General features: G+C 40.3%; 1 protein-coding gene across 5 annotated transcripts in view; it reads right to left on the reverse strand.

Annotated features, from left to right (window-relative positions):
• Nucleotides 1–1,021: 1,021 nt before the first annotated feature.
• ARSF (arylsulfatase F) overlaps nucleotides 1,022–14,031 on the reverse strand; it is a 37,766-nt gene continuing 24,756 nt past the window's right edge. For all 5 annotated transcript variants that reach the window (XM_032267770.1, XM_032267767.1, XM_032267769.1 and 2 more), the window contains 4 exons: nucleotides 13,840–13,974; nucleotides 11,425–11,587; nucleotides 3,506–3,630; nucleotides 1,022–1,571 (listed from right to left, as the gene is read on the reverse strand). In XM_032267770.1, coding sequence (XP_032123661.1) covers nucleotides 1,165–1,571; nucleotides 3,506–3,630; nucleotides 11,425–11,587; nucleotides 13,840–13,974 — 830 coding nt within the window. In that variant the 3' untranslated portion in view covers nucleotides 1,022–1,164. The remainder of the gene's footprint in view (nucleotides 1,572–3,505; nucleotides 3,631–11,424; nucleotides 11,588–13,839; nucleotides 13,975–14,031) is intronic.

Consider the following 14,031-nt stretch of genomic DNA (forward strand, 5'->3'; position numbering starts at 1 on the left):
AATCACTTGGGGACAGGAGTTTGAGATCAGCCTGGGCAACATAGCAAGACCCATTCTCCACAAAAGAATAAAAATAGCTGGGTGTGGTGGTATGTGTCTGCAGTGCCATCTATTCAGGAGGCTGAACTAGGAGGACTGCTGTGGAGTCCAGGAGTTCAAGGATGCAGTGAGCTAGGATTGCGTCAGTGCACTCAGCTGCCAACATGAAAGACACAGTAACTATCTACACAGGAAGATCATGAGCTACTGACTTCTTCAGAGGCAACAAATGGTCATCGATGTTCATCACCACAGGAAGGCAACAGGACCTAAGACAGAAATTCAGGAAAAACTCGCCCAAATGGACAAGACCACAGAGGATGTCCTGGTTGGTTTGTTTTGTTTTGTTTTTCGTGTTTTATTTGTTTGTTTGAGAAATGGAGTCTTGCTCTGTCACCAAGGCTGGAGTGCAGTGGCACGATCTCGGCTCACTACAACATCCACCTCCCAAATTCAAGTGATTCTGTCTCAGCCTCCCAAGTAGCTGGGATTATGGCCATGTGTCACCACACCTGGCTAATTTTTGTATTTTTAGCAGAGATGGGGTTTCATGATGTTGGCCAGGCTGGTCTCGAACTCCTGGCCTCAAGTGATAAACCCACCTCAGCCTCCCAAAGTGCTGGGATTACAGGAATGAGCCCCTGCACCCAGCCAGGATGTCCTCTTTGTATTCATGTTCAGAACTCATTTTAGTGGTGGCAAGACAACTGGTTTTGGCATGATTAAAAATGTTGGATTATGCAAGGAACAATGAGCCCAAACATGGACTTGCAAGACACAGCCCATATGAGAAGAAAAAGACCTCAAGGAAAGAACAGAATAAAGAAAGTCAGGAGACTGCAAAGGCCATTGGTGATGCTGGTGACGGGCAAGGTGGGGATTAGGTGAAGAACAGAAGAAGTAGCAATTCTGCAGTGACGTGATCAGCAGCCATCCTGTGGATTTTTACAAGAGAATTAATAAATTACAAACTTTCAGGAAATAAAACAAATTTCGATCAACATTTATCCACAGGAAAAAAAGTTAGCAGCAAGTGGAATAAGCAGTATGCCTTTCATAATCTGGAGTGGTAGATGAATTTATTGGCTCTTAAATGCACTCCCTGCAAACTTGAAGGCACCAAAGTTACTGACCTTTGGTAACCTGATTGTAATTATGTCTTCTCCTTAGCATTGGGGCTGAGAGTTCCCCTTCCTTGTCACACAGACAAAATGGGAACACCCCACAGCAAGGAGTCAGCCACTTCCTGGCCTGATTCAGTTCTGCGAGTTGGTAGGTCACGGGCATGATGGTTTCCTGGTGTTCCTTCAGGGCGGTGGCCACCTTTTTAATCACAACATCGTAGAGGGGCTCTGTGTCAGGTGTCAGGGGTGTGGACTCCGAGGGGTCCCTGGAGAGATCGAAGAGCAGAGGGGGGTTGTGATAGGTAACCTGTTCTCCGAAACATTGGCATAATGAGGTGACATAGCAGCCACCAGAAGATGGTGGTTGGAATATCGGGGTCACGTAGTGAGCCTTCCAAACTGCGCCACCTGGAGGAGAAAAGAAAGATTTGTTAAATGATGCACATTTCAGCCAAATCAAAGGAAGAAGTTCTAGTGCTTTACAGCAGGGGTCCCCAATCCCCAGGCCACGGACTGGTACCTGTTCGTGGCCTGTTAAGAACCGGGTCACGCAGCAAGAGGTGAATGGTGGGGTGAGAGAGTGAAGCGTCATCTGTATTGACAGCCATGGTTTGCATCACTGGCTGAGCTCTGCCTTCTGTCAGATCAGTCGCGGCATTAGATTCTCATAAGAGCACGAACTCCGTTGTAAACTGCACGTGCGTGGAAGAGATCTAGTCTGCACACTCCTTATGAGAATCTAATGCCTGATGATCTGTCACTGTCTCCTATCACCCCAGATGGGACCGCTTAGCTGCAGGAAGGCAAGCTGAGGGCTCCCATGGATTCTACATGATGATGAGTTGCAGAATCATTTCATTATATAATACAACGAAACAATAATAGAACTAAAGTGCACAATACATGTCATGCACTTGAATCATTCTGATGCCATCCCCCATCCCAGCCTGCAGAAAAATTGTCTTCCACAAAACTGGTCTCTGGTGCCAAAAAAGTTAGGGACCCCTGTTCTAACGCTGTAGAATGACTATAGCTAACAATAATAAGTTACATAGGTACAAGCAGCTAAAAGGAGGCTAGTCAATGTTCCCAACACAAAGAGATGATGCATGTTTGAGATGACGGATGTGCCAATTATTCGAATCTGATCGCTATGCATTGCGTATCTCAAAACATCACTACATACCCTCATTTTCATGTGCAATATGTGCATATTATTATGTATGTGTCAATTTTTAAAAATTAAAAATTACAAAAAAACACTTATAAGTTCTGGGTCATAAACTCATGTTCTTCTAGCACTTTTAATCTTAAATATTATCTTTAGTCTGCCTAGAATTGATTTTTATACATGAAAGTTTAACCATGACCACTTATGCCTACAAAATAACCTGCCTTTAGAAGATATTCAGTAAGTGTTTTTTTTATCTCCAAAAAAAAAAAAAAAAGCAAAGCACATCAGAGACATGCACCCAAAGTGCTGACTGCTCTTGTCTTCTTCTGTCTTCTCAAGTCTGTTTCTTGTGTTTCCTTCTGCCCACAGGTCAATGTTAAATATTATGCAATCCTTACAACAAAATGAGAAGGTTAGAGTCCCCTGGGAAAATGATCCACACACTTTCCAGCAGATATCACTCCTGTCTCTAAAAATGTACGTATATATATTTTGGTTTTGTTTTTGTTTGAGACAGAGTCTCGCTCTGTCTTCCAGGCTGGAGAGTAATAGTGTGATTTCAGCTCACTGCAACCTCTGCCTCCCGTGTTCAAGCAATTCTCCTGCCTCCGCCTCCCGAGTAGCTGGGACTACAGGAGTGCATCAGCACATCCAGCTAATTTTTGTATTTTTAGCAGAGACGGGGTTTCACCATGTTGGCCAGGCTGGTCCCGAACTCCTGGCCTCAAGTGATCTGCCTGCCTTGGCCTCCCAAAGTGCTGGGATTATAGGCGTGAGCCACCATAACCGGCTAAAAATGTCTGTTTCTTAAAAGTGTCTCCCTGACTTTTTGGGTAAATTTTATGTCCATGGAATTATTTTATACATATCTTTTCTTTATTAAGGTGCCATTGAGAAGTAAAAAGTGTATAGATTTTCCATGCACAACGTGAAGTTTTCATGTATGTGCATCTGCTGAGATATTAGATGAAACCAATTAGTATCTCCATTACCCCCGCCTGCCTTTCTGCAAAAGATCAATTCTGAGAAACTTTTCCAAAAACATGTGTTCAGTGATAGCCCTGGAATGAAATGACTGGTCCAGGGAGTAGAGGAAGAGCGCGCTCGGGATACACCTGCGTGACCCTGCTCCTGGCAGGGAACAGGAAGGCACGGGCTGAGCACTCACTGTCGTCCTTGGGGATCCACCGCACGGCATGCAGGTAGGAGCTGCAGTAGTGGAACAGAAACTCATGTTCCGAGTGCCTGATGTTGCCCTGCAGCAAGGGCATGAGGTCTCTGCCGTCAATGATCCTGCAGAGACACAGACAGTGCAGGTAAGGAGAAGTGGGAGAAGGGACGCTGGCTCCCAGGCTGCCTGAAGGGTACTGGGTGCAGACGGTGCCATGCCTCAGGCCCAGAGGACAGCGTGCTGAGTCGTCAGGTGAACTCATGCGTGCTCTCTGGGAGATGACACTCAAGTGGGCAAGACAAGAAAGCTAAGCTTTGATCGTGAAATGTTGAGACCCAGGAGTGTGACAATGCATGCTTCAAAGGCGAAAAGATCACATCTCCTTGGTTGTGACACAGAGGCTCTCCACAGCTCAGCAGTTGGTGGCAGTTTCATAAATCTGAACTTCATTTGCAATTGTATTGCTACCCTTTGAAAAAGAAATCGCTAAAAAGTCATATACGTCTAATTTTATATGAGAAATGGAGTAAACAGACGGAGAAACAGAAAACCAAACACGATGTTCTCACTTACAAGTGGGAGCTAAATATCGGGTACACATGAACAGAAAGATGGGAGCATTAGACTCTGGGGGCCCCACGAAGGGGGAGGGAGGGAGAAGGAAGGGTTGAAAAACTACCTGCTGGGTACTATGTTCACTATCTGAATAACGAGTTTCATAGAAACCTCAGCATCACACAAACAACCACGTAACAAACCTGCACATGGGCCCCTGAATCTAAACTAAAATGAATTTTAAAATTTCGCATTAGAAAATATATCTTGTGCCTTATATTAGAAAGTAATAATAATAAAACCTGCTTTGTAAAGAAACACATAATAATACATCCCAGATAAGTATTATTAATTTTTTTTGGAGACGAAGTTTTGCTCTTGTCACCCAAGCTGGAGTGCAGTGGCACAGTCTTGGCTCACCACAACCTCTGCCTCCCAGGTTCAAGTGACTCTCCTGCCTCAGCCTCCTGTGTAGCTGCGATTACAGGCGTGTGCCATCATGCCTGGCTAATTTTGTATTTTTAGCGGAGACCAGGTTGATCAGGCCAGTCTCGAACTCCTGACCTCAGGTGATCTGTCTACCTCGACTTCCCAAAGTGCTGTGAATACAGGCATGAGCCACTGCGCCTGGCCTAAAAAGGATTTTTAAAGAAATAAAATTATATTTACTATCAGATACAATGATTTCCTATATTAATTACCACCAAAAACCTACCAGAAATAATAAGATTAGCAAGATCACACAATACAACACCAACTTTTAAAAATGCCTATATATTTGCAACTAATGGCTGGGAATGACATTATTTAAAAAGTATCATGTACCATAACATGAGAAAGCATGAAGTATTTAGGAATAGCATTTTTTTTTTCTTTTTTTTTTTTTTTTTTTTTTGAGATGGAGTCTCACTCTGTCAGCCAGGCTGGAGAGCAGTGGCACGATCTCGGCTCACTGCAACCTCTGCCTCCTAGGTTCTTGCAATTCTCCTGCCTCATCCTCCAGAGCAGCTGGAACTACAGGTGCATGCCACCACGCCTGGCTAATTTTTTGTATGTTAGTAGAGACAGGGTTTCACTGTGTTGCCCAGGCTAGTCTCAAACTCCTGAGCTCAGGCAATCCACCCGCTTTGGCCTCCCAAAGTGCTGGGATTACAGGTGTGAACCACCACGCCTGGCCAGGGAGAGCATTTTTATGTGAAAATTTTGTATGAGAAAAGCCACAAAGCACCTAATAAGAGGAATAAATGAAGAAATGAACAATATATTTACTGATTGGAAGATTCAAATTTTTTTAAGACATATATTTTCTGCAAATTGATCTATAGATTTAATGCAATCTCAGTCACAATTCCAGAAAGGTCTATGTTGAAATGAAGAAACTTATTCTAAAATACACATGGGAAAATAAAGATCCTAGAATGGTTTAAAATTTTTTTAAGAAGAAAATAGTTTGAAGACTCACTTCATAATTCCCAAATTTACTATAAAGTAATTGAGTAATTGAGACAGTGTAGTATTCATATAAGGGTTTCAATGAATCAGTGCAATAGGAGAGTCCAGGAATTGACCAATACGTATATTGTTTTTTGACAAATGCTCAAAATAATTCAGTCTTTCAATAAATGACAGTAGAAAAATTGGATATCCAAATGCAAGGAAAATAAATCCCAACCTATACCTGAAATCACATGAAAAAATTAACTCAATGTGGACCATAAACCTAAATGTAAACCCAAAACTAGAAAACTTCTAAATGAAGACACTGGAGAAAATCACGATGATCTTTTGATAAGAAAATATTTTTTAAGTTTTACCACAAAAATCAGAAGTTATAAAAGAAAAAAGGATAAATTAGCCACTATCGAAATGTAAAACTTCTGCTTTCCAAATGTCAATGTCAAGAAACATGTGACTTCAGTCCATTAGTGGGGAATAGGAAGAAAGGAAATCAAAATATTAAATACTAATAAAAACATTTAAAGCATTAGGACAAATACCTAACGTATGTGAGTCCTAATATCTAGATGACGGGTTGATAGGTGCAGCAAACCACACATGTATACCTATGTAACAAACCTGCAAGTTCAGTACATGTATCCCAGAACTTAAAGTAAAATTAAAAAAGAAAACGTTTAAAAGAAAAGAAAAAGACAAGCCAAGGAAGAAAATAATCATCCCTCTGTATCCAGAGGTTCTTTTTTTTTTTTTTGAGGGAGAGTCTCACTCTGTCGCCCAGGCTGCAGTGCAAGTGGCGTGATCTTGACTCACTGCAATCTCTGCCTCCTGAGTTCAAGCCATTCTCATGCTTTGGCCTCCCAAGTAGCTGGAATTACATATGCCTGCCACCATGTCCGGCTAATTGTTGTATTTTCAGTAGAGATGGGGTTTCGCCATGTTGGCCAGGCTGGTCTGGAACTCCTGAGCTCAAGTGATCCGTCCACCTTGGCCTCCCAAAGTGCTGGGATTACAGGCGTGAGCCACTGCTCCAGGTTCAAAGGTTCTGCATCTGTGAATTCAGTCAACTGCAGATCAAAAATAGTTCATAGGATTTTCTCCTATTTTTTCACCTAGAAGTTGTATAGCTTCAGGATTACATTTAGGCTTATGGTCCAAATCGAGTTAATTTTCTAATGTGGTGTCAGGTATAGGTTGAGATTTATTTTTCTTGCATTAGATGCCCAGTTGTTCTAGTGTCATGTATTGAAAGACAGTTCTATCTCTACGGAATTATTCTGGGCATTTGGTGAAAAGCAGTATACACATATTGATCAATTTCTGGACTCCCCTATCCCATTGACCTGTTGAAACCCTTATATCTGGCTTTATAGTACATTTTGGAATTATGTAGTGAGTCTTCAAACTATTTTCTTCTTCAAAAAATTTTAGGATATTTTAGGTTCTTTATTCTAGAAAACCCTATGAAATATTTTTGATCGCAGTTGATTGAATTTGCAGATGCAGAAACTTTGGATACAGAGGTATGACTATTTTCTTCTACTCCATTGGCTTTTATAGTATTAGCATCCTTCATTTCTGTACAGGTGAGAGCCGCTTTTGAGTTCTTCTTGTTGATTTCGTTGTGTCAGAGACTGAAGGAGACAGGATACAGGTGTCCACAGGCCCTCACTCTGCTGGTGTCATAGACAGTGAATCTGATGCTGTAAATTTGCTGTTTGTTCTTTATTCTCTATTAGCAAGGACGTATTTAACGGGTCAGCGCACATGCCAGCAACGTCATAAATTCAAATAAAGAGGCTTGGGAGAACCGAGTGTAGAAATAACCAAAAAATCAACCTGATGAGTAGTACCCGGCACACCAACCTGTGTGTGAAGCTGAGGTTAGGTCTCCCACCACAATGCCTTAGTCATTTTCATGATTTTCTTCCACTTCCTATTTAACTACAAAGATGGCGCATCCTCTGAGAACTTAGCCTGTGGCTAGTGGAGTCATGGTTGCAGGCAGGAAAGGACCGCTGTACTATACATCTTACGGAGGACATCAAACTCATAACCCTCATTTGGTTAGGGAACCAAATAAGCGTGTAATCTCATGGAGCAGAATGCACTGGAGTGGTGAGTGAACCCTGATCGACTCATTCTTCTTTTTAAGGTCAGCACAATGGCTGGAGCTCGGCAGCAGTTGCCCTCCACCTTCACACAATGTAACAAGATTGTGCCTGGACATCTCCCTTCTCCCTAACAGGCTGTTGGGCCATGTGGAGCGACAGACTTCTTCAAACAACTATTTCTAAATGGTAGAACAGGGAAGCTGGGGCTTCTCCATAGTTTTTTTTTTTTTTTGATAGGTTCTTTTTGCAATAACCTCACAGTGATTTTTAAAATATTTTTGGGGAGGCTAGGCATGATAGCTCATGCCTGTAAATCTCAATACTTTGAGAGGCCAAGGAGGGAGGATCACTTGAGGTCAGGAGTTCAAGACAAGCCTGGTCAACATGGTGAAAACCCATCTCTACAAGAAACGCAAAAATTATCCAGGCGTGGTGGTGGGTGCCTGTAGTCCCAGCTACTTGAGAGGCTGAGGCATGAGAATGACTTGAACCAGGGAGGCAGAGGTTGCAGTGAGCTGAGATTGTGCCACTGCACTCCAGCCTGGGCAACAGACTGAGACTCCATCTCAAAAATAAAATAAATAAAAATAAAAAATAAAACATTTCTTTCCTGTGTTCGCATCATCAATGCCTAACTTCTTTTCAGGCAGAAAATAAAAGCATCTTTATCTAATGTTGAGTCCTTAAAATTATAAAATAAATTCCAGCCTTAGTGCATTGATACAAATATCTACTAGCATCAAACATTTTTTTTTAAATATTAGAAAGGCAAATTTGGGGGGGTGCCTTAATTAGTTCTCCATAGTTTGTTTTTCAGTAGGTAACCATGACTTCTAAAATATTTTTCTTTCTGTATTAGTACCATCTGTAGCTAGCTTTTGCTTTTGGAGACGGAGGGGAGAAAATATAAAAATTTATCACAAAAATTTTTGAAAAATATAAAATATAGCCTTAGTTTCTTTGTCTTATATTTTAAAGCTGTCTTTCACCCTGGTCAATATTTTTTTGGTCTTTATATGAATAATTAAGTAGCAGCAAAAACACACAGGTTTTTATCTGTAATAAAATACACTGGTTTTCTCTACGAATCCAAAGTAATTGCCTTCACTGGCTAAAACCGTCTAAGCTTCCTTTGCTGGATAGGGGCAACCTTCTTTTTCTTATGAGCTTTGACACATCTGACAGATCTGCTTTTTTCTTGATATAATAAAAACTTCTAGAGACTTCCAGCAAAATGGAGTGACTTGCAGTTTCAGCAAAGCATTCACATCTTCTAGAATCTTCTAGAATCATTGCAGTGATTCACCTTTGTTTCCCATTGAAGTGTGAAGTCAAATGCAGAGGGAATGGGAATTAAGATGTAATATTTTTAGAGCTTATTCTGACAAAATCAAAATCAAAATCAAAATCAAATTCTTTCCTTTTTTTGGGAGACAGGGTCGCATTCTGTTGCCCAGGGTGGAGTGCAGTGGCAGGAACATAGCTCACTGAAGCCTTGACCTTCCCAGACTTAAGCAATCCTCCCACTTCAGCCTCTTGAGTAGCTGGTACTACTGGTATGCACCACTATACCTGGATAGTTTTTGTATTTTTTTTGTAGAAAAGGGGTTTCACCATGTTGCTCAGGCTGTTCTCAGACTCCTGAGCTCAAGGAATCCACCTGCCTCAGCCTCCCAAAGTGCTGGCATTACAGGTGTGAGCCACTGTGCCTGGCCTAAAAATCAAATAATTCCTATGAAGGCAAATCCTAATCGGCATCCACAGACCAATATTCCATGAGATTGAGATTCTCCTCAGCACTTTGTAAGTCCAAATATAGTCTTACCAATATCCCGAACTCAGTGCATTTCACTCACATCTTGGAAAATTATTTTTATGATTATGATTGGCTTAGTAACTTAAAAAATTGGCATCAGTGCTAAACTACTATATAAGTATTTGGAAATGTATTATTTAGTTCAAACTGATGAATACTCTTTTTTCAAAGTAGAAGGAATCTTTATTCTGTTATTATTTTACATAAATTCTCAATAAATTCCCTTACTGGCTAAAGCAAGTAAGAAAAGGGGGGTGCCAATTATGGTGGTTCATGTCTGTAAACCCAGCACTTTGGGAGGTTGAGGCAGGAGGATTGCTGGAGGCCAGGGGCTAGAGACCAGCCTGGGAGACATATCAAGACCCCATTCCTACAAAAATGAAAAAACCGATCAGGTGTGGTGGTGCATGCCCATGGTCCCAGCTGCTCAGAAGGCTGAGGTGGTAGGATCTCTTGAGCCTAAGAGATAGAGGTTGTAGTGAGATATGACTGTACCACTGCACTCCAGTCTGGGCAACAGAGCAAGAACTTGCTCATATATATTATATATATATATATATACACACACACACACACACACATATATACATATACACACATATATATACATTATACACATATGTATATATATACACACACACATATATATTAGCCTATGGCTAGTGGAATCATGGTAGCAGGCAGGAAAGGATAGCTGTACCATACATCTTATTTTATATACACACACACACACACACACACACATATATATATGGGGGATCTTTTTGTTTTTAATTAACATTGAAATTTATCCTATTTTTCTTCAGAAATAGATTAGCTTTGTTACATGAAGAAAGAACTATTACAAGAACTCTGTGGGCTTGGAGGAGAGACGTAGTTGTGTCTGACCTGCCTGGCCTCCCTTGCAGAGCTGTACCCAATGAACTGTCAGTAAATCGGCAGCAAACCTATCTAGGTTTGCTGCTGCCGGGGAATGGTGCAATGTAGTATGAAGAATCTTCTCTTGATGAAATTCAAAGTATTCATGATAGAGTTCAAAGCACTCTCAAACATCTTACCTTCTTCACAGTCTTCCAGAACTTACACACCAGAGACTAGGATTATTTTCCCCTTTCTTACGGAGATGAGTGAGTTTTACCTACCATGCCTTCATCTCCAAAGCTTCCTGTCTCCATCTTTCTCCCAGCTGAAAATGTTAAAGTATCTAAGACGGGCCACATTAGATTCGTATCTAAGACTGGTCTCTGACAATATGGATGTTCCTCGGAAAACCAAAACTGGAGCTACCATGTGATCCAGAAATCCAACTACTTGGTACGTACCCAAAAGAAAAGAAATCAACAGATCAAAGGGATATCTGCATTTCCATGTTTATCACAGCACTCTTCACAATAGCCAAGCTATGGAATCAACCTAAGTGCCCACTGGCAGACAAATTCATTTTTTTGAAAGTGCTATATATACACAAGGGAATACTATTCACTCCTAAAAAAGAAAGAATTCCTGTCATTTGCAGCAATATGAATGGAACTGATGGCTGTTATGTTAAGTGAAATAAGCCAAGGCCAGAAAAAAGCAAACATCACATCTTCGCACTCAATGTGGGAGCTAAAAAAAAACACTAAATCTTAGGAAGCTAGAAAGCAGATTAGTGGTGACCAGAGGTCAGGAAGGGGAGAGATGAGGGGACGATGAAGGGAAAAAAGAACATAAATATGTTTATTACCACTGAACTGTATCCTGAAAAATGGTAACGATGGTAAATTATATATGTATATTTTATCTCAATAGAAAAAAAGAAAAGTCTGGTCTCTGGCTTATGAAGGATGCTGAATAGACAGTCATATGTGAAGGTAAAGCTGTGTACGCTTTAGGGAAAAAGTGGGTCTGCCAGGATAGAGTCAGTCTCCTTGTTCTGAATCTTCTGAGAAGGAAGAAGAGTGAAAAGTTGTTGTTAACAGTTTATATGACATCACCTGTCCTGAGGGGGACTTCCTCCTGACACTGATGCGAGAGTTGGTAAAATATCCATCAAACTTGTAGCTTCCTTAATAAACTGTCCAGCTGGTATCTTTCCAGGCCATCGAACAATTCCTGGGACGCGGATTCCACCTTCCCAGCCCCCCATGCCTTTTCCACCTACAAGACAATGCAATTACATCCAATTATTGTGGCTAGTTAAACTAGTCACTGCATGGAATGTATTTAAAATGTAAGCTAGTATCAAAAGAGATCACATTTGTATAGTGTCTACTGTTTGTAGAGTACTGGTGGGGTAAGTAGTGCACATCCACAGAATTATATTTTCCTGTGCTGCTGATAGGTTTTTGATTAAATAACTAAACATACGTAATCTTGGACATTTACACTCTATTCGCATGGCAATTTTCTCTACTTAAAATATTCTTTTATCAAATATACATCTACTTCATTTACAATCTCCCTCATACCTTTGCTCAAAGTAACTTCCTATATTTTTTTAAATTAACATTTTTTCTTGTATCCAGCCCCCAAGGTTATGGAGCTCACAGTAACCTCAATGAGGCATGCCTGAATATTTAATCTCATACAGCAGCCCCAACCCAGAATTCTTTATTCTCATGTTTTTTCATATTTACTGCCACTTTCTAATATATCACATTATTTATTTTATTTTCTGGTGTGCCTCCCTCCAATAGGGTATAAACTCTATGAAGACAAGGGTTTCTGCCTGTTTTTCTCATTGTTGATCCCAACACCCTGAAAATAAATGGAGTACTATGGGCATATGATAATTTGTTGTCCACATCAAGGTATTATTGAGAATAAAAGCAGAAAGTTGTCTTAATTATACCAAGATGACAGGCATACACCAGGATTTCCAGGGGCAAATTAGAAGAGACCACCTTCCTGTGTTAATGGACTCATTTTATTAAATTAATCAGAGTAGACTTTACATTATGTCATGGTGTGCTGAAAAATTAAAAATTTTTAAAAATAGCTCTCATAAGCAAACATAGAATGTCTTAACATGCACACACATGTTTACAGCACCATAATTCTCAGTTCCAAAGATATGGAACCAGACTAAATACCCATCAACCAACAGGTGGATAAAGAAAATGTGGTGCTTGTACATCATGGAATTCTACTCAACTGTAAAAAGAAATGAAATAATGTCTATTGCAGTAACTTGGATGGAGCTGGAGGCCATTATTCTGAGTGAAGTAACTCAGGATTGGAAAACCAAATGTCCTATGTTCTCACTTGTAAGTAGGAGCTAAGCTACAAGAATGCAAAGCCATAAGAATGATATAATGGGCTCTGGGGACTTTGGGGGATGATTGAGAGGGGGCTGAGAAAAAACAACGCTACATATTGGGTACAGCGTACATACTCGGGTGATGGGTGCACTAAAATCTCAGAAATCACCACTAAAGAACTTACCCATGTAACAAAAAAACACATGTATCCCCAAAGCTATTAAATTATTTTTTTAAAAATAGAATGTCTATAACAACAATTTCCACTAAGGATTTGTTTTGGGTCCTAAATGCACATTTCAGTGGTACAGGCTCTAAGAGCACACATTCACACCCTCTGCAAGATGGAGGCAGGGCCTTTACCTCATTCATATGGAAATTATAATTTCCTACTGAATCCAAGACTGTGGAATCTGTAGTTACATGAATAACAATATATTTTCCTCTAGAAATTAAATCTCTCCCAAGACATATGATAAAACATACTTGACATTTTCCAAATAATTTTCTTTTTTTTCTTTTCCTTTTTTTAATCCTTATTCCACAGATGAAAATAATATTCTTATAACATCAGGCTACATGTTATAGAGCTGGCCAATGTAGTAGCTTATGGACCTATTTTGTGGACTAAATGTTACACCCAGACATAAAATCAGTATATGTGAATTTAATAGTAAAACCCAAGATGGGCTTGGCCACTTTCTGTGCTATACTATATCCTTGGAAGAGAGCATCAAAGGCTTCTTAACAGTGAAGGATCCCTGGCTTCTGATCTCTGTTCTCTGGGAACCACATGCTCCCTTATTTAATCTCTCAATAGTCTCATAAATGGAATTAATAAGTAGATATCCCTTTAAAAACCTCGTAAAGGCATCTGCTTGTGCTAACTCCTCATAATTTTGTAGGGTTGTCAGAAAGGCATATTTCTAGATGCTCCCTCTACATACATGGCTTCTTTCCACAGAAACGTTAACAAATAGAAGACCAATTTTCTTGACCTTGGTTCAATACTTCATTTTACTAAGAGTCAAATTAAACAAACTCGTTCAGTTTTTCATGCCTCATTCCTTTGTGTCGTGGGCTTTAATTATAACAACCATCAAAAAGCTTATTCACCACCAGATCACATGCATGAGTTGCTCTCCTCACCTTTGTATATTCCGTTCCATCCACCAAGTTGGGCATGCCCTCGCCTAGCCTCCAAATGCCCTCCGTGGTCTGATGTAAAGTAGACGAGGGTGTCATTCCTTAGGCCAAACTCATCTATAGCATCAAGAATCTTGCCTAAAATAATATAAAAGAGACAAGTAAAAATAATGACACTATGAAATATTTCACCCC

The sequence above is a fragment of the Sapajus apella genome, unplaced genomic scaffold (assembly GCF_009761245.1).
Source record: "Sapajus apella isolate SASKATOON/1434 unplaced genomic scaffold, GSC_monkey_1.0 scaffold172, whole genome shotgun sequence".
Lineage (NCBI taxonomy): Eukaryota > Metazoa > Chordata > Mammalia > Primates > Cebidae > Sapajus > Sapajus apella.